Consider the following 25,687-nt stretch of genomic DNA (forward strand, 5'->3'; position numbering starts at 1 on the left):
CAAAGGTAATTGAACGCTGGACAAACTAAAGTGTAATGAACACACATTTGTGAACTATTAAAGGGAAATATTTTACATCTGCATGATCACGTGTGGCAAGAAACACATTTCCAAAGGTGTCCAAACATTGAATTATCTAGTTAAAGTGAAACAAACAATTATTGAATCACAAAATTAAGGGAAAAAGAATCCTGAACTCAAGACTTCATTATTGAATACTGAATTGATTTAAAACGTTATTACTAACCAGATGAAAGTCAACGAGAGGAAGTTTAAGATCCAGATAAACCACCATACAGTGAGGTGCTAAAATGAACATAATTCTAAACCAACCACATTATGCTGAAATATAATGGGATTTGTAAAGAACCGGGACTTATTTTCAACATGTGAGAAAGCTACAAAATCATCCAAGCTGGGTATTTGACAACAACCATTAACTAAACTGTGAAAGACGAGAAGATTTTGTGTTTTCTTTTGAAGTGTGGCACTTGGAGCTTGGGGAAGTAAACCCTGAGTTCTGACAAGGAGCAAATCACTTCAAGGTCTGCCATTTGCTTTGAGTGTCTTGGCATAACATTTTGCAGCCGGCTAAACTGGAAGAATAATTTGACATTTACAAAGTGCAAAATGAAACACTGCTCAGGTAGCTTTTGCAGATTTGCTAAAATGTTGCAACACTCTGTTAGCCATATGCTTTTTACAGGGGTAAGAGTGTAGCAACAAGATGTCATGAACCTCCACTTGCGCCCCTTCTGGACTTCCTGGTCCATGATGCATCGTACCACCGGAGCAGTATTCCTCTCAACATGGCTGCTGCATCAATCATGCTGCACTCCAGCGTTTACGCCGGAGCAATGGATTCTTACAAAAAGGGCACGCCCCTGCGGCGCTCTGCAACGCAACACTTCTGTATGAGTTCGCAGCTAGAGTGCCTAGCGTTCCTTCCTCGTATCGTTGTTCCGATACCTCTACCCGTTTTTTTCCCCCTTAATTCCTGGCCCTTGCAGCGGCTACACGTCTTCCTGACCGCTCGCTCTTTCCTTCCTGGTTCCTTACCTTGCTCCGTGCCCACGCCTGCTTGTTTAGCCTGCGGGCAACAAGTCCCTTCCTGGTTCCGCGCTTATTCCTGGACATTGTCAACCCTTGCTCCGTGGAATTCTGAACTCTTCCTCTGTCTCCAATCACGGTTCACGCTGGATATAGAGGATCACCGGCCGTACCTGTTCAAGTCCAGGACATCCAGGAAACCTGAGAAACCCACAAAGAAGAAATCGGTGCAGGACAAACAGGTAGGATCGAGTGCTGTGTGTGACACAGGAGCCTATGGGAGTGAACTATGGGGTGTGGACAATGTGACGGGTCTCCAAGCGGAGGATAATTATTTTCTTTCGCCGTCTTTTGGGAGTGCCATCTACTATTGCATCATTCAATACACACCTTGAAACAGGACTCTCTTACATCACTGATACCCTGAAGCTCAAACCTGTTCTTTTCTGGTTTTCTATGTGGATGAGCCAAGAAGAAAATGTAACCAAAGTTCTAATAAGACATTTATTGTATCTAGTTAACTACCACAAAAGTGTTACTTTACATTAAAACATCTCTGGGCACTGTGGGTTGGGGATGCAGTTTTGATAATCCGTATAACCTTACTGCTATGTCTACGAAGGAATTTAAAAGTAGGTTTCTGACCCTATGGGGCAGCAGGTGGGAGGACATGCACTTTGTGAAATCCTCTATAAGACAGTATCTCCCTCTCTCGCCACCAACGGGGAGGGCTGCGCATCTGGATCTTGTAACTAATTTATTCTGTCCATTATGTAACTATATGCAAAGACTATGGCCCTCATTACGACCCTGGCGGAAATCGAAAAACGATGGCGGAAATGCAATACCGCCATCGAATAGCGCTCGGTGCGATTATGACCCGTCACCGTAAAGTACGATGCCATTAGCGACACCGTAGTGAACGCCAACGCTAACTGCAGCAAGTACGCGCATGCGCGCCATGCGAAACCGTAATTACCACCATGGCGCAACGGTACGCGAATTCTGACCCTAGCGGACATTTACCTAACGCCATCAAGCATGGCGGAAAGTACCATTCCGCCATGGTGAGAAGTACGGCATCGCGAACCAACCGTAAAAGGCCCTACTGAGTGCCTGTACACCACTCCCTGGCCACATTGCACAACTCCTCGTAGGTGCAATGAAGTCACACAATGCAACCAGTGAAATGTACAAGTCACCCATGCATGCCAACGAACAAATGAATGTAGGGGCTCCAAGTGCCTTGTGAGTGGCCATCCATATTTGCCATGGCACCATTGCCGTACTGATGCAGCACAGGCATGTGAAGGTTCAAGTACAGCAACATGAACTGAAATATGAGACAAACAAAAACAGGCCCCCCATCGCTTGACACCAGTGTAAGGCAACATTCAAAGCAGTATCCTGAGTGAGACTGCACCAGCCCTGTACTCCTGCCAGTAAACAAACCAACCATCAGCATAAGCATGTACCACACAAGTTGGCAGGGTGACTGAGCAGCCAGGCTCATCTCAAGAGGGGCCAATGGGAGCTGCAGGGCACAGATGGCACGAATACAGAAGCTATTCCAATGGACATGACCTCAGTCTCCCTCCAAGAAACGCACGCAAACACAGGCACCTGTGACCAGCCATATTCTGATAATCACATCATTCCACCAATCCACCTGGCTGACCGGCATCAGTTACACAAAAGCTAATCCCCCGCCCCTGAGCATGACATCATTAAAACAGTCATAATGGCAGCCCCTATCCCTGACCTCACTGGGCTTCGTAGGCAAACGCGCCCAGTACAGTACCACGCAACTATACTCAGAAGCCGGAACCCAATGCAGATCTTCTCACAATACATCGCTCCACAAATAGGAATATGCTACATTACTTGCAAAGAATAACGCTACACGGTCAATATCATAATCAAAATTTAATGCACAACAAAATCACCAAGCCCATACAGCTATTAGGTCATGAACTCCAAAATATATTTCATTATTGTGGGCTGCATCCGCAATAAATGACCAGCTTCTTCTTGTGTGACGCCCTGTTCCTTCATGGTACACAGGGGCTACATTCACGTTCAAAAAGGCAACATGGAAGCGCCTAGCACCGCAGGGCCGTCCCATTAGGTAGGCACTAGTCCAGCTGAAAGGTCGATATGTTGCTCCTAGCCACTAGTACTGCGTAAGGGCATGTGGCCCATTGGCGATCGTCCCATAAGATCGTAATGGTGCTCCACTGATTAACACGAAGCAGCAGGTGTCGGGAGTAAAAGCCATCTGCAGGAGTGGCATACAGATGGCAGCGGCAAAAGGGGAGGAGATACCTGTCACCCAAATGAAATGAAAAAGAATAGTATGGGCATCAGAACTTCATTTGAATTACTCACTTCAATGATCACACTAAATCCACAGCCATATGCATGCTAGCCCACTCAAAAGGATTATTCCCACCCAAAAATCACTTGCGAATCATAACTATATAAATCGAGGTGAAAACACTATTACAAACGAGTGTTTGTGTGCATGCGTCTGTTAAAACAGAATCCATTAGATGGGATTAGTAACGTGCATAGACACAAGTGTTTGAAGGCGCGTCGAGACAGGGAGGGTTCAACAAGGGCAGATAGACGATGGTCCCACTATGGCAGCCCTGCATCACATAGCGCAGGGGAAGTGGATAGATTCCAAAAAGCCATGTACATGGCAAACTCTCTATTAAATCATCTGTCCATGCATCCATACATCATTCCCTCATCCCGGTATGAAAACGCCTGATTATTTACTCACATAACATGTGAAATTTCCATTGAGTCTGTGCGTAATGCAGTCTGCAAAATCCACTGCGCTCCAGCCCGGAATTCCAGTGTTGTGAAGTAACATGTATTTGGGAACGTCCGGCCTTATCGTCCACTACGCTATTGCGCATCCCATACTATTCATATCAATCATTGCATTCTCGCCATGGCCCCTGTCCCAAGGACATTAAACAATAGAACTTTATATCTGCAGTCAGACCTGTGGGCGTCTCCTCGCCGCTAGCTGAAAACCGAAAGCGCTGTCCTTCGAATTCCTCATTTGCAACATCACGTCGAAAAGGCATCTGTGACCGCTTGAAATCACAAATCCATCCATGTAGTGCGGCAGTGTGTGAAAATGGCAACTGGCTTCACTCACAAATGGGACGCCCCGCCCGTCGGTGAACCGCGGTACAGTGCTGCATGAGGGTCCACCGTTAATCGAGTACTACATTCCACTGACCCTTCAAAAGTTTGTTCGCGACTGCACAGATAGTATGTGAAACAATGGGGCCATAGCAGAATGAACATATGAACCAATATTTCACTGCCATCGGGATTAAATACATGATTGTAATAGCAAGATGCCATGCGTCGAATTGCAGCGTTGTGTGCGGGATTTGCTCGCCCAAAGGGGATTGCAGCTTGCACAGGTGGAATGAATCACCACAGGTGGAGGCTATACAGCCTGAAAACACATAAATTGCACACCCAACCCCCTCCCACAACCACACCCACTCCAAAATGCTACCGGCAGGACTAGCGATGTTGGCCCTGGGGGACCTGATAGCACTGCAAGTACTCCAACTTCAAGAAGAAGACGAACACCAACTACTACAACAACCGGCCGCACAGAGGAGACGCAGGAGGAGGAGGAGGGCAAGGCAGGGCCAGCAAGGCCCACCAGCACAGCCACTACCACCACGCAGGCAGCCCGCAATCCCACGCCTCCGAGCACATCCGTTCAACCTCACTGATGAGCAGATCCACACCCTCTACCGTTTGGACCGGGACACCATAACCGCCATTGTGGACATGACACACGCTGACCTTATCAGCATGATAGATAGCCCAACCGCCATCCCACCCCTACTGAAGGTGGTGTCTGTACTCCACTTCCTGGCCACAGGCACCTACCAGCACACAGTCGGACAGTTGCATGGCATTTCACAGCCACTGTTGTCACGGACACTATTGCAAGTGCTCGATGCCCTCCTGAAGCACGCAGACGACTACATCTCTCTACCACGCTCGGAGCAGGAAATTACGAACACAAAAGTGGGATTCCATGCACTTGCCGGCATACCGGGTTGCATTGGTGCCATCGACTGCACCCATGTGGAATTGGTTGTCCCACATGCCATGGAGGCCCAGTACCGCAACCGAAAACAATATCATTCTCTTAATGTACAAATGGTGTGTGACTCCAACAGGATCATTACACATTGTTGTGCCCGATTTCCTGGATCAACCCATGATTCTATGGTCTTGAGGAACTCTACAATACCACGCTACATGGAGCGACACGCAGGGAACAGATCCTGGCTACTCGGTGAGTCTCATTTCATGCATGATAATGTGGGGTATGTGATGCGGCAAAGACCTGGCAGGAAGGGGGGGGGATGCGTACGTAGCAATGTCATTCCACAAACATCCTTTATTGTCCACATACAGGTGATGCCGGGTATCCACTGAAGAGATGGCTCCTTACACCACTCCGGAACCCACAGAACCAGCATGAGGAGGACTACAACCTTGCCCACTCACGTACCCGTTAAGTCATAGAACAGGCATTCGGTCTACTGAAGGGTCGTTTCCGCTGTCTCAGCAGGTCTGGAGGGGCACTCCTGTACCGCCATGAGAAGGTTGCAAAGATGGTCATGGCATGTGTCATGCTACACAACATGTGCGTACGTAGAAATGTGCCCATGCCCCCTGACGCAGAACTGCAAGCACCTGAAGATGGTCATGATGAGGGTGGGGATGTGGCAGCACCTCAAGGAGTCCGCGAGGCACAGGAGGGCCGTGAGATACGTCTGATTATCATAGATTCATGCTTCTAGCACTCACGCCTGGTGGCTGATACATGGACACGGGACTTGTGGCACTGTGTGTGTCTGGAACATGCACAATATGGACTGTACGCCTATAAAGGCCTCGTACACAAAGATCAATGTCCACACATCTCATTGGATGATTGTGAAATGTTTATAGCATATGTGAAATTATGTTACACACCCCATCGACCCACCACCCAAGTAAGCCCAACACACCCCCTCCACCCTCCTACCTCCCCCCCGAACACCAGTGTCCAAAGATGCTCATTGTCAGTGGGCAGACGCTACTGCAAGCCCCCTCTCCGGGTATCAGGGGCACCCCTGCCTGTGGAGCGCAGGTTCCTCCCAGATCTACGTTGGGGGCTGCCCTGGACGGAACTTGCAACGGATGATGTCTCTGCCTGCTCACGTCCATGCATGTCCCTAAGGGTTTGTGAGAGCTCAGTGAGCACACGGCGCACAGCGGCAAGTTCAGCACATACGTCTTTGGACGTCGCATGCAGTTCCCCCCTCAGGCTCTCGGTGCTTCTCTCCATTTGTACTCTCAGGCTCTCGGTGCTTCTCTCCATTTGTGCCCTTAGTGTCTCTGTACTTCTCTCCATTTCTGCCCTAAGTGTCTCAGTAGATGTTTCTATGGCTGCCTTAGTACCCCCACATTCATCAGCATGGTCCTTGAGGAGCGTGGCCAGTTGCTGCTGTTGCACGATCACCTGGTCGAGGGACTGTTGCCTCTGCTGGGCCATGGCCATTTGCGGTGGTGTCACAGAGGGGCTGATCACCTCATGTTGCCTTGACACAGGGCTTGTGGGGGATGGCCAGTCGTCGTCTTGTGGGTGCCCCTGCGTGGTATCCTCATGGTGTACGGGATGAAACAAACAGGGGGATTGAGACAGGTCATGGATGGATCCTACATCGACATCACCGTTTTCTGTGTCGGAGCATGCTGCCATTAATGCAGTGTCACCTATGGTGCTGCTGCCACCAGAAGCAGTGCCTTCTGTGGCATCCATTGGGGGGACCTGTGGTGGTGCTGTTGTGGGCATGCTGGCTGCTGGGGTGCCTGTTGAAGTCCCCTCCTGTGTGCTGCTACTTGATTTGTGCTGCTGCCGTGTCTTGATCCGTGCAGCTGAGGTGGAGGGTCTTTGGCCGTTGGTCTTGGCCCTCTTTGCAGGTGTGCTGGTAGGGGTTTCCTGGAGCTCGTCGTTTGAATCGGACCCTGTGGTGGAGTAAAAGAGGGCGAGCGTTATTAATGGGTCTGTGGAAATTGGAATGGCAATGTATCACATGCATTGGGGTGGTACCTGAGGGTGATTTGGGTCAGGGCCTTGGAGGTGGTTTCATTTTTGTGTGGATTGAGGATGCAGTTGTTTTGCAGCCTGCAGTTAGGGTGTGCCTGCTGCACGTGTAGAGGGTGTTTTTAGGATTTTTAATTATTTATGTATTTAATGTGACTTTTAAAGTGCGCTATCAGGCCAATGTATGTGGACGTTCTCCTGGACATGTGTTTCTGTTGCACTATGTGGACACATGGTACTTCACATGATTGGACATTGTGGATTTAGCATTGTTTTATTTGGCCCACCTACCTGATTCTTCGGATGTCTGCACTCCTTTCTCCATCCCTCCGACTCCCTCTATACTCTCCATTCCAATGGTGGAGGCACAGATTTCTTCCCAGGGGGTCAACTTGATGGGTGATTCCGATCCTCCCCCGGTAGCTGTGGCAATGTTACGGTTGGCGGATAGTATGCTCCGTACGCGTATCCGCAAGTCGTCCCAACGCTTTCTGCATTGCTGTGGGTTGCGGGGTGCGGTCCCCGCCGCACTTACCCGCTGTGCCACCAGGGCCCATATGGCCTTCTTGTTCGCAAGTGCCGTCCTGGTCATTTGCGTCGAGAAGACGACGGCAGCATTCTCCTGGAGGGTCTCTGTGAGCACGGTGAGTTCCTCACGGGAGAAGTGGACCTGCCGCTTGCGGTCACACGCTTTTTTCGCTACTTTTCCCATTTTTATTGTTTTCACTAGGGTGGATGACGGGTTGGGATGTGTCTCAGGGTAGTATTTTTAATGGTTGTGTGGGAATTCTGATTTTATAGGTGTACGGCGTGCTGTTTCCCGTTCCGGGGCCATGTTTTCAGTTTCGTTTCCGTATATTTACGGTCACCGTATTTTCCGATTGCCGCTCATTACGGTGACCGCTATGATGTGTGGCGGAATCGCACCTAGGGCGCCGTACGACGGCGGTGAGGGGCGTTTTGGGGACATTTCCGCCATCGCGGACTTTGCACTTCCGCCATGGCGTAGTGCTCGTGCCCGATGGGTCAGAATTAGCTGCACTTTACTCCGTCGTGCAATGGCGGAAACGCTATTTACGCTATGGCGGTCAGGTCAGTTACTTTCCGCCAGGGTCGTAATGAGGGCCTATGCCTTTTACTCTACTTGGAGGTTTTGGTCTTAATTATTGGAAACGTGCCTACATTGATACTGTGTCCTTCAGATGTTTTAAGTGCTTTTATAGCTGCATGCTATCTCCAATACGCATGGAAAAGAAGAACCAGATTGTACTCTTCATGATGCTAATTATTTGTAATTTTATGATGTGTACGTTATCCGTCAATTATGATTTTTATGATGATGTATGTAACCCGGATTTTAATGTATGTTGTTGCTGTTGTTTTATGGATTGCCCTTGCAAATCCAAAATAAACAAGTTCATCATCCTTTGTTGAGGAAAACTGCAAGGCAGTCCTAATAACGCCATTCTGCCCAAATAGGCTCTTTGTGAACCAAATATGACAGCCTCCATAGTGGTTTGAACTGGTTTAGACCAGCTCTTGGCCCTGGGCAAGCCACTACACTTCCTATGAAGGGGTGGAGGGCCTGAGCGTTAGGCAGAAATCCACCTGATTGGCTGGCTGCTAACATCTTTGTTTTAAATCGTCTAATGGAATTGGTGCAGTGGCTTAGAAGCCAGTCCCTGTGAGTGAAGGTATGTCTATGGGAAACATTGTTCCTACACTCAGTTCTGCCCGAATCTTGGAAGGTGAGCAGGATTTCTAACCTACTGGACGATTTATATGCTGATAACCATTGTAGCCACATTTCATATCCAGTCTGGTCATACTGATCCGACTGATGTCTCTTGCTTGTGCTCTGGATATACTTTTTGAGTGCAGGTGTCATGCCTGGGTATTCCTCGTCCTGTCTTCCACCCTGATATTGTTATCCGGGTCGTTTTACCACAATTCTCCACTGTTTACCATAAGGATCTATGAGAAACCCGAGGGTATTCTGCTGAGTGAACTTCAAGGAGCCCTTATTCAGGTGGCCAAAGGAAGCTTGACATGCTCAGATCCCAGCACTGGGGGTGAAAGAGCAGAAAGGGAATCACCTACATAGGGGAACCCGGGGTGGTGCTCAGGGAAATGCCCCAGGTGAGACGCAGTATCGTGCTGGAGAAGGAGAGGAGGGCGAGATATCTGAGGCTTTCATGGGCTGTATTGCATCTGCCTCTGTTCCTCCCATTATATTTCTCCAGCCCAGATCCAACAACCCCTCCGTACGTAATCAATTCGCTAAGGTCCCAAACCCGGTTGGCACCAAAAAGCATCACTCCCAGAATCCTTGTTCCACAGGTCTCCATTTGAATACTTCCCATCCTGCTTCTTCCGTCCCTCTGATTATTATTTTCCACATTCCCAACCTGAACAGACAAAACACTACGATTCCAGCTATCCCCTTTGTTCATTTCCCGATCCAAGCTATTCCCGTTCATCCCACAACCCCTACCAATCCGTTCCTAAGATTATCATTTTCAGAATTCTCACAAACCCTCCTGCTTATTTCACAACTCCTACAAAACCTATCCTCCAGAGGTCACCACAAACCCTAATCCTAAGGTTATAATTCCAGATATCACTTCTTTCCCTTCCAACCCTGTAGGATATCTGGAAACTCTACCACCCGCTTTTGTCCGACACAAACACTTTCTCCCAAGACACAAGACAACAGATTTGTAATAAAACTGTTTACTTGACATGTCCCAACCCCATCATCAGGCAAAGTCAGGCAATTAACCTGAACCACACACACCTGACCGGGATAAAAGGCGAAAAAAAAAAACAAAGAGGGGGGTAGAGCTGCTACTGCTAAGGTTCGTCACCTATTGTTGTCAATAAATGAAACAAAATAAATAATTCAAGTAGGGGAACCTGGTGTATTAGTACAAATGGATTAAATCCCTGAGTTCATAACCCATGAAATTGTCCAGAAGGGAAAAGAAAAACTTACTCACATCAAAGATTGTGAATATGCAAAGTTTGTATTGAATACAAGAAAACATAAATAAGTCATTGTGAAAACATATGTATAACAGAATTCAGTGCTTTAAACATAAACAAATGGTGGAAACAAAAAATATATAAAATCATCCTCAGTACATGACCGATGTCAAGTACAGTACATAGACCATAGAAAAAAAGGGATCTATGGTTAAAGTGAAGTGAACAACATGACCCATGAATGAAACATGTAGAGGTCGCAGGCGTTAATGGCTTAACGCTCGTTGAGGTCACTTATTTACAAAAAGCATCTACTCTTACAGGTGCCAACGTGGTAGGGGGGGGACGTAGTCAAAAAAATGAAGAATTCTAATCAACAAGAAGTAATTATTGAATTTGTATAAACAATATATAATACTAAATCCCCGAATAGATAAGTTTATACACCCCCCTTTTTTTTTGGACATAAAACACGTTTCGGCGGCAAAATAATCCAACTTGAAAGTACATCAGAAGAATATTTGTTACTGTACGAAAACCACCTTCATCAGGGCAAGTAGGTGACCCCTGTATCAAAAGAGTCAAAAGAAAAAGAGACAAAGAAAAAGAAATAATAAGTGTAAAATTCTTATTGGTCAAAACCTTTTTCCATCTGGGCATTACTGGGTTAATTAGTAACAACAAGCATATTGTATCGAGGGTACAATATTCTCATAGCATTAGAGGGTGACTTAAATCCTCAAAAGGGCTGTGGAGAGACAAATATCTAAATAATTGCAAATATAATTTTAACGTGGTGGAGGTGAAAAGAGCCTGACTCACCACTGTGGCCTTGTGACGAATCTCGCTTCGGGGGCAGGCCCCCTGTACAGGCCCAACTTGTCAACCTGCACTCTTCTCCATATCTAAGTTGTTTGTCAGGAAGTCCTAATTGAAGAAGACACACACACTGCTCCATTAATGCGGGAAGATTTGTAGTTCGTTGAGACCCTGGTTTATCGAGTCCAATCTATGTAGCCATCCGCATTCAAGGTCCAGAAGTCGATGTTTGGACCAATGCGGACTCTTTCAATGACCCACCACTTGATGTCTTGTGTGGTATGTTTCTTCTCTATATAGTGTTGTACCAAAGGAGATGAGAGATTTTTTCACCTGATCCGTGACCGATGTTCGGAGATCCGTGTGCCAATGTTGCGCATAGTTTGCCTGACATACCGTAAATTGCAAGGGCACTCTATGCAATACACCACTTGGTTGGTTTTGCAATTGGAAATGTCATTGAGAGTCCAGGTTTTTTGTCCAAATTGGAATTGTTGTATTTTACATGTGAATTGGCAGACCGAGCAGGACCCACATGGGTAATGTCCCTTTTAGAGGTCGTAAGTTCCAAAGAACGCTTTGTGGAGATTTCTTGATGTACATGGAGTGTACTAAGTGTTCTCTGATGTTACCTTGCCCTTTTGTAAGCAAATCAAGGTTTTTGTTGGTCCGGGAGGCACAGTCTGGCAATTGGCCAGTATTTATGAATAATTTGTTTAATTTGGAAGGCATGTTGGCCATGGGTGATCACACATGTAATTGGATCTTGAGATCCCTCTCGGATTTTGGGGGTCAGAAATGAGTCATGGTATGTGAATCGTGCCCTTTTCATGGATCTCGACACCAACTTCTTAGGGTAGCCTCTTTCCTGTAATCTGTTACTGAGTAGATCGGCGTCATGATAGAAGTCCTCGAGGGAGGTGCAATTTCTGTGTATCCGCAGAAATTGCCCATATGGTAAGTTCTCTTTGATGTGTTTTGGGTGATCACTGTGAAAATGTAAAAGAGTGTTCCGGTCAGTAGGTTTGCGAAATGCATTGCAAACTAATTTGCCCTGATTATGTCCAATCGTCAAGTCCAAATAGTGTATCGTAGAATTACTGTGTTCCATTGTGAATTATATGTCTGTACTGCAAGTATTCAGCCAGACAAAAAAGTTCTGCAGTATGTCTTCTGATCAGGCGGAGCAAGAGAGCACCGTACAAGAAAGGCAGGCACGGTAGTTCAAGAGAAGGAGAAAGGTGGCAGGAATCGAGAGGGTGGCAAGGAGAGAAGCAACCTTGCCCATTTTGTCCCAAACCCGCTGAAACTTTGTGGAAGAGGACATAAGACCGCGAACAATAGCACAAGTGTCTTGCAACAGATTTCAATGGTACATGGGGCAAGCCTACGCCAATAAGCAGGAACAAGGGAGATTCCTGCATCCGTGGTACCGGCCTTGACTCCGAAAGAAGGAAAGCCAAGCGGTCCATCACAGCTGGTGAGTCGAGGGGAGAACCGATAAGAATCTGGCTGTGTTGAATGAGAAGTGCAAAGTGGCAAGATTGAACTAAGTTCCATGAACTGTGAAGGAACTGAACATTGTAAAAGGGAAAACCAGCTGCACAGGGAACCAGCACTACGTGAGTGCTAGCTCGAGAGACTCTGGTCATGCCCATGATAAGTGAAACTACAGAAACCATAAGGCCGTAGGGGAGCCGTCAAAGTGGTCATACAGGAGGTCAAGCAAAATCCCTGTACAATCGAAAGTCTTTGATCTACAAACTGTTGACAAGTAAGGGAAATGAATCCTGCACGTAGAGAAAGCAAGGGAACTAAATGCCACCATAATTGTGAAAGTAAGAGGGGCCAGCGCCCAGAAGAGGGGGACCCAGGGGTTCATTTGATGGTCGATGCTTGCTCCCATTGTAGATTTAGGTTTAGGTTAGGTGTTTTTCCACCCTGCATTCATTGTTCAATAAACACCCTTGAACTGTGATCACTTGTGTCCTTCTTACTTGTTCCCACAATGAGTTCCTTACAGGTCTCCCTGTTTGGTTTTGGAAACTGCAATGCCTCAAGGGTTTTGGGACTCCAACTCCCTGCCAGATCTGCTTCTCAGGGCCATCCTGCTTCGCTACTACCATTGTCCTGTTCAGGGGCCATTTTTGCTGGTGTGCCATCAATGTTGGCGTGCTGAGCTGCCATGGTTTGCCGTTTGAAGGGTGTTGTCCTCCTTGATCAATCTCCATCACTGGTTACACTTCAGGATGGTGGGTTCTGTGAAGAACGATTGTTCTTCTTTTGGGTCGTCAATGAGATTGTTGGCTCAGGTTTCAAGAAGTGTTTGCTTACCGGGTTGTTCTGCTTTCCTGGAATGGTGTTTTTAGGAACAAACACTCTAAGTACTCACCTCTGGGCCCTGGGCTGGTAGGTTATTCAAGAGACCCTGGTCCGTAGTGTTGGGTTCTGCAGATCCCCTTCAACTGCATTTCCTCATTGGTCTACATTGGGGGCTGATTACGCTCTGCTTCTTGGGCTGCTGGGTCTTGAAACCTCCACTTGATTTCTTCTTCTGAGTCCACTGGTATCCCCTGGGGTTGATTGCTTTTTTCCTGGCACTTCTGAGAAGGAACTGGGACTTACCTGGCTTTTCATCATAACCGCAGGACAGCCTACAGACTTGGTCCTGTTACATATGGAGCTGTTTCTTCAACTTCATAACTCCTACAGGTGACACTGGAAGATACATACCTGGACTGTGGTATTGTTATAGGGTAACTGGTGTTCTCCATCAAGCTTTGGCCATACAGTGACTCCCCTGATTTATTCAAGTTTTTTTACATCTATTTATTACAGTTCTGCCTAGGATATAAATTGTAGCACTGAGTGTTGCTACTGTTTCCCTCATTGGAGTGTAATATGCCCTTCTGGGGCTAAGGACTGTCTTACTAAAATATATCCTGGACTTTGTTGGCCCTCCAGGCTGTGTTGGGCATTGTGTCCCCCGGTTTACTTTTTCTAAGTGCTATAACTATATGGTTTGCCTATTTATTATGTATGCTACTTGTATTTAGAGTACAGTAGTGAACCTGTACTTAAGCCCTGTGTGGTACCCTTGGATGCTGAACATGATGGTAATTACTATCTTTAATATTATCTAGAGGGTCTACTCTTTACTCACCTCTGAAACTCTACAGGTATAATATCTTCCTCCTGGTATGGGGCTTCCATTTTAGGGCACAGAGTGAGGAAGGCCTGTGGTGGCTCAGAAGAAGGAAAATACCTCTGATCGTCCATGTTTAGATATGCTTTATTAAAAGAAAAGTGAAAACTCCTGACTTTCCCTAAACTATGGGTTTTCCCTGCCTAACAAAACTAACTAGGGTGCATGTCAGTTGTCAGTGAGTCCAAAAGGAAGATCTGCCCTCGGTCCAAACTAATCTAATCTGGCCCTGCCACTAGCAGAACAACCAAGGCACAGGGGAATGACTCCCTTTTCCCGTGGGCTGCTTTTCAGCAAGTTCAGTTTCAGGTTGTTTCCCTGTTCCTTAAACTTGAGACTTTGGGACTCTTTACAAGTCCGGCGGTAACCCAGCCAGTTGTGACGGCGGGTTCCCGCCGGCTTGCAATATTTTCCGATGCCTGGCTTTCCGGAAACACCAGGGGATTATGACCCCAGTGTTCCTGGAAGTAAGGCGCCGGCAAATCGTTAATCCCCATTCCCATTTGAGTCCAGATAGGACTCAATGGGAATGGGGATGATGGAAGTACCGGCACCATTAATTACGGTGCTTCCGTGAAAGAATGCGGGCGACTGCCGTCTTGCCCGCCAGGTCAGACCTGGCAGGTGTGACGGCAGCCGGCCACAGACACTGAGCGTGCCGGTCTGCTAACAACGGTGCCGGTATGCTTACCGGCACCGTTGTTACCGGACTGACACACTCCTAATGAGGCCCTTTTTCTCTACTCAATGTCCAATCTTTTCCCTGACTTGGCCAAGTAGGACTGTTCCTACAATGATTGCTTAATCCTTGAGGATCCTTTCACAAGGGTACTGAAAAGTTGACCTCAGTGCCCTCTTCGTTATTGAGAAAGTTTATTGGAGTCACATGAAAATGGTAACAGCGTAGCAAACTGGTTCCTCAACTCCGTTCATATAGGATACTGTAACTGTGGTTACTCTTAATTATATTCCTGCGCCAAAAAGAAAGAAAAATGACTCAATTCTTGGTGATCATAGATTTTGTATTCATTTGACATTTGCCCTATGTGATGACACTTGTTTCGACGGATACCCCCGTCTTTTTCAAATGAGGGCTTCAATAGTTATATCCAATAAACCAAAAAACAATTATATATATACACAGAGAAAAAGGGCCTCATTAGGAGTGTGCCGGTCCGGTAACAAGGGTGCCGGTAAGCTAACCGTCACCGTTATTACCGGACCGGCACACTCAGTGTCTGTGGCCAGCTGCCGTCACACCTGCCAGGGGTTCCGTTCTAGGGTTGTTTGGGTCAATGCTCGGTTTTTTGAAAAGGGGTAGGACCCACGGATCTTTTAAGTTGGTCACTATTGTGCATGTTTCAAAGGAGGCATTCATTAAAGAGGTGATGAAAGGTGCAAGCTCCTTCACCGCGACTTTAATGACTGTCGCAGGACACATGTCTCCTTGGCATCTTCAAGGTTTAAGGCTTGATATAATGCCTTCTACTTCAATTGAGGTGACAGGGACAAACAGGAATTGTTTGCATAGTTTAGTAGGTCAGTCATTTGGCTCTAAGAATTTTGTACCAGTTGGCTCAGTAAGCTTTTTAAATTTTGGTTTGTAGGAGAGAAATGTTGTCAAGGAGTGCTTTTTGTATATTTGTGCACCAGGTCGTGTCTTTAGTACATAATTCTATTGGTTGTGCTGGAGACTCTAATTCTCTGAGAATAGTGAATAACTCTTTCGGGCCTGAGTTAGCATTGGTAATTCTGTCATTATAGGTGTCATTTTTAGTTTGTAAGATAGCCACTTTATAGTTGTTGGAGGCCTTGCTAAACTTTTCTTTGTTCAAGTCTGTGGGATATTTTTTCCAGGTAGCTTCTGAGGTTCTTTTAAGACCGCTAAATGATTTCAGGTCAGAAGTGAACCATTTGTTTAGATGAGCTTGTGGTTTGGCTTTACGCATTTTTAGCGGGGCTACTTTATAAAGGGCCTGAATTAAGGTATGATTATACAACTCCACAAGGGAGAATGGGTCTGTGCACGTAAGCTTGGAATGGTTAGTGATAGGTTGTAATAGTGGCAATAGCTTCTCTACCGTGATATTGCAATTAATTCTAGTAAGTGCTAGTGGAGCATGTGTTTTATCAGGACTTAGGCAGTGGCTGTCCTGAATGGTAAAGGAGATTAAATGGGGGTCCGACCAAGCGCAAGGTGTGTTGGCAAGAATCTTGGTGTCGCAGTTTAGATCGGCTAAGCAATACAAGGCTCTACCCTTGCTGTGCATAGGGTTGGTGATGTTCTACGAGAAGCCTAGCTCGGAGATTGTGTTGGATAGTGATGTAGCATTGACATAATTAGTGTAGTAGAGGCCTAAGTTGAGATCACTCAGTAGTATGGTTTGGAAGCCAGGTTTAGTATTTCTGGTATGGAGTTGTGAGAAGTCCTCCTCGAATGAGGATATTGGGTCTGGATGTCTATATATGAGGTGTATTAATATAGTAAATTTGTTCATTAGAGGGAGTTTGACAGATAGAAGTTCACTGGATGGGAGCTGTTGATTAGGCAGTTCCCTAAATCCTAGCTGTTTTTGGCAATGAAGGCTACTCCACCGCCTCTAGAGGCTTCTCTGTCTACTCTGAGAATTGTATAGTTTCCAGGTATGGCTAGTGATAGAGTTGGTCCTGCTGCTGAATGTAGCCAAGTTTCCGTAATAGCCAGGAAGTCTAGGTTATTGGTTACGATAAGATCAGCTATGTCTAGAGCATGTGCCTGGAGTGATGTAGCATTTATAAGTGCACCCTTGGGTGATGTGTCTGGGTTGGAGGTTTCTCTGGTAGGGCGAGTATTGGCAAGGGCAAATGGATTGCTGTTATGTTTTGGGGGAGCATGGTTTTCCCTTGTTGTCCTGAGGGGAGTGTTCTTAGTGCTTGGATGGGACCTGCGATGGGCAGTGTTAGGCAGAAACCTGTGCAGTTCCCTCTGGGACCACTGCAAAAGATTTAAGACTACATGTGTTTGGCAGTAAACCCACTTGGTAGCAGTCTGTACCACACAGATTCACTTGGTAGCTGTGGCTGAGCAGTCAGATGTCCCTCAAGAAGAGTTAGGCAGTATACAGATTATTCACAATTGGTCAAAAGAGCACAGTAGAACAAGTAAACACTGACCAGAGCTTGGTGTAAAAGAGATATAATTATTTATTTAAAACCACATCTAGTAAGACACACAGGCACTAATGTTAAGCAGTTCAGAAACACGGTCACTAAAAGATATACACTCCCTTAAAAGAATATTAGACAATTCTTAAGTAAAGCCCCACTTATTTTCAGACGGCGGTGAGCACTTAACGCAGATGGCACTCTAATAATTCGTTTTAAAAAGGGAGAGAAAAGCAGGGTATAAATTGAAACAGATCCCAACACGTTCACAAGAACACAAGAGAGGAAGGCAAAGTAAAACCGTGAAGTTAGAGTTCAGAAGGCCGGATCCACTTTAAGGGGATCAGAACGAAATGTGTCCAAGGTCACATGGTTGAAGTGCACAAAAAGTCTTGAAAAGGTTCAGAATGATTTGGACCAAAGGAAGGAACCAGTTAGATGGTCAAGGCAGCCAGCCCAGTCCAGAAGGTTAAGGGATTATTATTACCTTGTAGCAATCTTTAGAAAGGGAGGCCTGGCGGACACGGTACCTTAATGTGGTGAGAATACTCCAGCGGGGCCAGTTGTTCCTGGCAGCGGATGCAAGTCGGTGCTTCGTCCGGGGGAAGAGAGGATCTTGTCGGGGAGGAAGACAGGAGTCCGTTGCACTGCCAGGGAAGAAACCAGCCGCGGAGTTCTCAGGAGCGGTCCTTTTATTCGCGGTCCAGTGGTAAGTGGCTATCCGGTTGCCGGGGTGCTTGGCACGGGCAATTCGACCACAAGACGTCCTGGGATGCGAGGAAAAGAAGGTAAACTGGTTGTGCCCACCAGTCAGGGGAAGAAGCCTCTCCAGCTGGGAGATCTTCTCTGTCGTCGGGAAGTGGTGAGTCGGTTCCTCAGGGCTCCACCGGTGGTGTTGTCGTGATAGGTCGGCTCAGCTTCTCCCTCGTCGGATTCTCAGGTCCTGTGGCGACTTCTGAAGTTCCAGTCCCCAAAGCCCTGCTTTTATGCAGCACACCCCCATTCACTCAGTCTAGCTGTCAATCAAACATGTTAAGTGGTGAGCCGGCCGGCTCACCACTTGGGCCAATCACACAAGAGTGCGACTTGAGTTACCAAGGTAACTCAGTCCAGGGTGCCTAAACCCCCTCCCACACCCCCTGTGGACAGAGTGGCACCACTTTTGGAGGCTTCTGTGGAGAAGCCCGCCAAAAAGTGGAAAAAAAGGGCTCGAGTCCGAGAAGAGAACACAAACGCCATTTTAGAATCGAGTCCTGGCAAAAATACCACCTGGCAAAAATACCAACCGGCGAATTAATATTAAATAAATAAACCGGCGATATGTTCGAGGCTATGAGAATTAAATAATTAAAGTTGGTAGCCTCGAACAATGGGAAAATCCCATAGAGATATATTCGCGGTCGAATATAAAAAGTAGTATCCACTGCCACCAGCCAAAACTCGATCAGGGGGGACGGAGACGTGCCCCCTCGACTAACAGACCCCGGGGCAATCGAATTGCCCGACCAGTACGTCCACAATATGATGTTAATAATTTGGGACTAGTAAAGCCAATGGTGACTTTACATGCCCTGGGAGACAGTAGTCAGTCCCAGGGTATGGAGTCTATGGTGGGGTGTCACTATGACACCCCTGTGTCACTGCACAGAGGGTGCTGTGTAACACACATAGTAAAAACACATGAGACCCTATGGAGTAAAGGACCCCTAAGCACATAAAACACATTAACAGTCAAAGGAACACCATAAATCATGTCCAAGAGTGGGAGAAAAAGAGTCTCACTCTTGGCAGAAGAAAAAAACAAACTCCAGAAATCCAGCAAAGCTGCTGGGTTACTCACTAGGTTAGGAAATTCAGCCTAAAGAGAGGATTCTCCCTAACAGGCGGGACACTGCCGACAATTTTTTAGTCTGGAACCTAGTCTGGAGTTTCTAATGCTTTTTGGACAAGGTTGATTAGGGGTAGGCTGGGCTGCATAGAGCTGGATCCATTGTAACAGTGTAGCGGGCAGTAGTTGCTTGCTATGGTTCCTTGGGTACCATTAGTTATGGATATGTCCGGCTGCAGGGCCGCTGGGCATTTGGTAGGTAGTATATTGTTAGGTGAAGGTAATGGCGTGCTCATACTGATGTTTACCTTACGTTGGTTAGCCATATATAAGGTGATGATACTCATCCAAGATTATAGCTTCATATGTAATTATATATATATATTTTTTTTTTTTTTTGAGTTTTTTTTTTAGCTATTCCCTGTTATAACAATAAGGGTGACTAACAAAATGTGAGTCTCCTCGTCAGTAGTAGCATACAGGCACTTTGATGATTAATGGTAGTATGGCTTTAGATCAATTAGCCTGTCTACGGCTAGGCAATATTGTTAGCAGCACAAGGCCCTTTATGAGGAGCGAAGGCCAAGGACATAGGGTGGTGAAGGAGAGACTAGAGATGCTTGCGTTTGGGGCGGGGGCCTAGCATGGGATGACAGTACAGAGTGAAAAAGTTAGCACGTTTTAGGCATTGGGAAATGGTGGGCACTTCCCAAGCGTAATGTGCATGATGGAGGTGGGGGTACACTTTGATTATTTAGAGGAGTTAGGCTACGCACAGAGTTAATAGAATGGGGAGAGGTGATGCCGGGGCTTTGAGGGCTGGCTCAGACAGTTCAAAGGTACAGTGTACAATTAAGTACAATGATGCAGAAAGGCACAATTAAACACTGCGCGCATATAGCATTACAATGATGCAGATTAGCACAATTCATCACTAGGGCACATGTATACATGCAGAATCAGCACTTCCCATACAATGTGTACAGAACAACAATATTGTATGAGACATTTGTAAAATTAAGTCTGTGAGCTACATTCGTAGGATCGAACCAGCACCGTTAAGTCTGTGGGGGCAGAGCCGAGCAGTGAGGTTAGATATGGTGAAGACAAGTTTCAGATCGATGAAGTGGGAGCACATGTGTATTGCGCCCAATCAATGTGATCATAGCCAGTGATTAAACCGGGAGGTGTGTCTGACAAAGTTCAGAGTTTGAAGAGGCCGGTCGCAGGACTTAATGTTACAGCAATATTCGGCCGGTATATGGCTAGAGGCATGGGTATGCAGGGTCAATGAGGTTGAAACGGGTAGGCTGCTAGGTTTTGAGTGTTGCGTGACTTTTCGGGTTGACAAGTGGTGCGAATATTGAGGCTTCCGACATGATGAGGCAAACCACGCTTACCGAAATAGATGATGGGACTCGATGGATGTGGTGCCGTTAGTCAGGCGCTACCGTAGAGTTGTGTGAAGGCAGCTTTGGTGCTTATGAAGGCTGTTTTTTTCAGTAGTCGGGCAGAGTGACATGCTCCTAGGCTCCAGCAGCCCGGACAGGCTCAAACAGGAGCCTTTGGTGTGATGCCTTCGGTGGGGGGGCGGCTTTTGCCTGCTTTTGGGTTAAGAGAAATTAGGCAGCCAATGGAGTTGAAGTGTCTGGTTCGGTCTGAGTCATGGATCGCCGTAGAGATAAAGTGGCGGCCATCTTAATAGGATGCAGACAACATGTGTTCCGATGCAAACACTGACGAAATGGGTCAATTGTGCAAAAAACGAGGCGCAGGTCATAGACAAACTCTGCAGCACTACAATATTACAATAGTAGTTGGGAAATTTGCCCAAAGTAAAAGATGTTTATCCAAGAAGCTTCACACAGTATAATAATGCCCCGATGGGCTTACATCGTGGCAGCAGCAGGCCGGATGCTGGAGAGGTGCGCTGCTCCTGCGGGGCACCTGGCAGGTGGACCTTCCTAGAATCTTCAATAGACTCCTTCTCAACAAAAAGGACCCAATTCTCCAACGTTTCAGGGGAATGGGTACCCACAACAGTCTCCTCTGTGTCCTCCTGATAGTCATACAACTCATGAATTTGCTGTCTCCAATAGGATTATTCTGAAGATTGACTTGTTGCTCCTCCTTGTCATTTAGGAGGGAGCATTCCTGTCTGAAAACAACACCTCTGTGTGGTGGTGAGTCAACTGGTGAATGGATATCTTCATTAGGCCTCCTCATTCTTCTCAAGAGTTTATTTTTGTTTAGCTCCTCCGTTCCATGAAGCTCAGACCTAGACGTTTCACTGCTAGATTTGTTTTTGACAACTGACTTCTGTTGGGACCACTCAGCTAATGAGGACACTCCTTTATTAGAAAGGGAATCATTTTGACATTGTGACTGGGGTATTTTAATTCCCCAAGTAGCCTGTCAGCCTCACCAAAAGTCATATTGGACTTTGTTGGACTCCAGACATATTTATGGCCCATTTGGTCACATTATTTGAGTGGTTTTCTTTTACTAAAAAAAGTTACTTACTCGGCTGTAAGAATTATAGATATCCCTTTTCACACAGTTTGATAAAGAATCTATGTTTACAAATATTTTTCCCAACATTCCCTTCTTAGTAGTTTGAAAGTGTTTTTTGTACCTTTTTTGACATCCTTGTCCTTTCAAAGAGTTGTCCTTCACTTCTTTGCTTAGCCATTCTATCACTTGAATAGGCGGGATAATTCACTGTAGGCCAACAATGTTACTATATCAGGGAGCTAAACATAGAACTTAAGAAAAATCTTCCTAACACACCTGCCTTTTTGAGAGAAGTTATCCCCCTCTCCCTATTGGGATTCCATGTGATAAGGTCCGTGCAAAAATGTTGTCTGACAAAAATGTGGCCAAAAATTGGCCGTGGTTTGCCGGGACATTATTACATTGAACTTGGGGGGGAGGGGGACACCCCCACAACCCCAAAACCTTTTTTTTTTCCCCAAGGGAAGTGGGGGACACCCTTCACCCCATATATATATGATCACCATATATATAGTCGCCACAGCCTTTTCCCGGCAACCATATGTAGGGCGACCATATATATGAGGATAATATTACTTTATTGGCAGGAATAAGCCATTTTGAAATGTACCCATCCTATTTCCAACCATGATGGTGCATTGCCATAGGGAGTTACATTATATGCTTCTGCCATCTTGTTTTTCTCATGTTGGCTTTTTCGCCAACCATATTCCCTGGTTCCAGAGTTCTCCAAGTTTCTTCCACTCTCTTCTGGGTAAGAATGCTCCGTCGCACTTGGCTTCACATATGTCGTTCCTTTGCAGACCTCCATGTTCTCCAGATGGGCCCTCTTGAAGTGCAAACAACCTGATAATTGTTTGCATATTCTGTCAATATGTTGCTGTGGAGCGTCAGAACACATTGTGAGTTGTCGGGGCCCTGAAACCCTTTGTCACAGCACACATATGTGCACATGCTGCGCATATGACTGCATATTCTTCTTCACTGAGGCTGCTCTCTTTTTTTCCCCAAGAAGAAACAGTGTGAAAATGAGGGAGCTGTCTTGTGCTAGTGCTACTACGGGACTTCCTTTTGTCCAGCTGATGAAAATTGTGTGCTTTCTGCTTTTGCAGTTCATCAGTTGAAGTTTGGAGCTCCGATGGAGAAGGAAACAGAACCTTTGTCTAGTATGGTAAGATGAGAGTTATATACTATCTGACTTGTCTTTGTTAGTATCCCTATGCCCTCTGTTTAGAGAAAGGTTTTAAAATAGACAGGGGGTTGATAGTTTGATAGGTAGGTTTTTGTAATGATTCCCTTGGAGTGCCGACTTTGGAATGGTGTAGGACATCGGATTCTGCTGATGGTGCAGGAACTCTGCATGTGAGAGGGATGATTCACGATCTTTGGCTGGGGTGGATGTCGTAGAATCTCTGGCTATTGGGTCGTTTCGGGGCTTGCGTTGTGGGAGGATGTTGGCGCTCAGACCTCAGGTTGATGCTGCTTGAGGCCCTCCACTGGTGTGTTTGTTGTGCAGCTGAAATACGTTGAGTGCTTGTGTATTGTAATATGTCTTTTGCTTTACAGAAACAATCTGAAGATGAGTGGGCTCTGCAGAGCAATGACGGCAGAAAGTAAGCAATGACCTCCCTTAACCTTTGCAGCAACTACTACTTAGCATTCTGATTCAGCTCTTATTCCTCCTCCTACTTAACAGTGGGGGGGTGGGAGAAAGTTCCAGGGTCCAACAAGTTTGAAGCAGAAGCAGTAAGGTCTTTCATATCCACATTCACTGGGATCTATTGACTGACACTTGCTGCCTGTGCCTCTCGTAGTACTTGGACCACTCGGTGTGCAGACCCCACACCTTATTATGCATGTTCCCAGGTATGCAGTGGCCATCGTTTCATGTTTCTCTCCCTTAGTAGGCACTGTGATTAGCCTATTTGTCCTTGTGGGTGTGGTGTACAGGGAAGCCCAACTAGTCAAGGGGTCTTGAGATTGGCACCACATTTTGTAATGAATTGCTGCATGGTCTTGCTGCCATAACTTGCAAGTGGTTGCAGTTCATCCCACAAGCATCCCCCAGCCCTTACTCCACCACTGCACATTATATTTCTTTAGGTGTTGGATATAGTTCTGACATGCACTTTCTGTACATTTCTAAGCATTCTGAGAAGCATGTTGAAATTTCAAAACAAGCCTGGCTCATGGAGCCGCTGTAAGCAGAGGGACCAAGATTGTACGAAGGGTCTGTGCTGGGGCCCCAACCCATAAATTTAGTTTTCATTATTGGGTGACACTAGAGGTTCGCTCAGGTGAGGGTGTGCTTCACTTTGTGGGGTCCCTGCTAAGTTTGTAGTCGCGGGTGTCGTTGATCCCTCATTAGGCCAGTGTTGGACTCCTCTGGGAATCATCTGCATAGAACACCACCTCCAACATTCCTGCCTCAAGATGTTAGTGCCTTCTGTTAAGAGGGCACCAAAATGAACTTGGAGTTCATAGGAATTGCCATTTGACTGAAGGCCTGCTCATTTACCTAGACACTGCTGCACTAAGGTCCCTCTTTGGCAAACATTATTAGTTCTGCTGTACTTGTTTGTTTGTTTAATTATTTATTATGCGCGCCAGTCCCTGAGGTAGCAGGGCGCAAGTGACACGAGGGCTTACAGCTTGGTTACAGAAGTTACAGGATTACAGAAGTTACAAGAGTTACAAGTTTACAGAAACATGGTAGGACAGTATTCTTGGAACCCCAAGATGGGGGTGAGGCAATAGGGTACAAGTACAGGCGGTATAATGACAACAAGTCAGCAGGCTGACGTAGCAAGAGAGCAAATCTGAAACAGGTACAATACATGCGATAGGAGAGTAGGGAGAATGCGGGTTACATAGCATTTTCGGTTAGCCATTTTATTGTGTTCTTTCTGAATTTGTTGAACGTTAGGTCAGATATAAGTGCATGAGGTAGGGAGTTCCACAATTGAGCTGCCCTAACTGGGAAGCTGGATCCTCCAATATTGGACAGTTTAAATCTGGGCACTAGGAGGCAGTTAGGGCTGGTTATTCTAGTTGGTGTAGTAGAATTTTTTCTAGTAAATCGTTCTGTTAAGTAGCTAGGGGCTTTATTGTTTAAGCATTTGTGGATGAGGGAGGCAGATTTGAGGTTGATTTTTTCTTGGGTGGAGAGCCATTTATGTTTCCGTCTTATTTCAGAAATATGTGCTCTTCTGGGATACTTAGGGCCGCTCTAAGTGCGTTGTTTTGGAGCACTTGAATTTTGTTGATAGTTTGTTTAGATGCCTCTATGTATAGGGAATTAGTTTGTTTAGATGCCCCTATGTATAGGGAATTACAATAATCTAACTTTGAGAGGATAAGGGCTCTGGATAAAATTAGGCAACTTTCATCTGATAGGAATTGTTTCCCGGCTCAAATTAATTTACATGTATAGGCCAATGAGTTTACCTGTTTGGTAAAGGATAAGGTTGAATCGAGGTAGAAACCTAGTGTTTTTACTTCTCTTTCGACCTTGATGGTGTTCCCATCGATGATGAATGCTGAATAGTTACGGTTGAGTTTAGAGATGCAAGCTGTGGTACCCAGGATGATGAGCTCTGTTTTATCATCGTTCAGGCATAGGCCATGGTTGGCCATCCATGCCTGAACGATGCTATAGACTCTGTTCACCAAAGCCAGATCTTCCACGTAATCCCCAGTAAGTGGTAGGAGAATCTGGGTATCGTCTGCATAATTGGTATAGGTGATGCCCAGAATGTCAAGATCGTCAAAGAGTGGCTTGGTGAAGATATTGTAGAGTGTTGGCGAGACCCAAGATCCCTGGGGCACTCCACAAGTGATAGGTATCGGGTCTGCTGCCGCTGAGGGGGAGAACACCCTCATAGTCCTATCACTAAGGAATGACTGTATCCAGACTATAGCCTCCTCTGAAAAGTGGGCTGCCAAGTCCAAGTGATTACATAGGACTCTGTGGTCCACCAGGTCAAAGGCGGCT

The 25,687-nt window shown here is 46.2% G+C and overlaps 1 protein-coding gene across 2 annotated transcripts in view; it reads left to right on the forward strand.

Annotated features, from left to right (window-relative positions):
• Positions 1–25,687, forward strand: part of MAP4K2 (mitogen-activated protein kinase kinase kinase kinase 2) — a 1,208,607-nt gene that overhangs the window by 487,712 nt on the left and 695,208 nt on the right. For both annotated transcript variants that reach the window (XM_069645028.1, XM_069645029.1), the window contains exons 14-15: positions 22,806–22,864; positions 23,260–23,306. In XM_069645028.1, coding sequence (XP_069501129.1) covers positions 22,806–22,864; positions 23,260–23,306 — 106 coding nt within the window. The remainder of the gene's footprint in view (positions 1–22,805; positions 22,865–23,259; positions 23,307–25,687) is intronic.

The sequence above is a fragment of the Ambystoma mexicanum genome, chromosome 2p (genome assembly GCF_040938575.1).
Source record: "Ambystoma mexicanum isolate Mex_15411 chromosome 2p, UKY_AmexF1_1, whole genome shotgun sequence".
NCBI lineage: Eukaryota > Metazoa > Chordata > Amphibia > Caudata > Ambystomatidae > Ambystoma > Ambystoma mexicanum.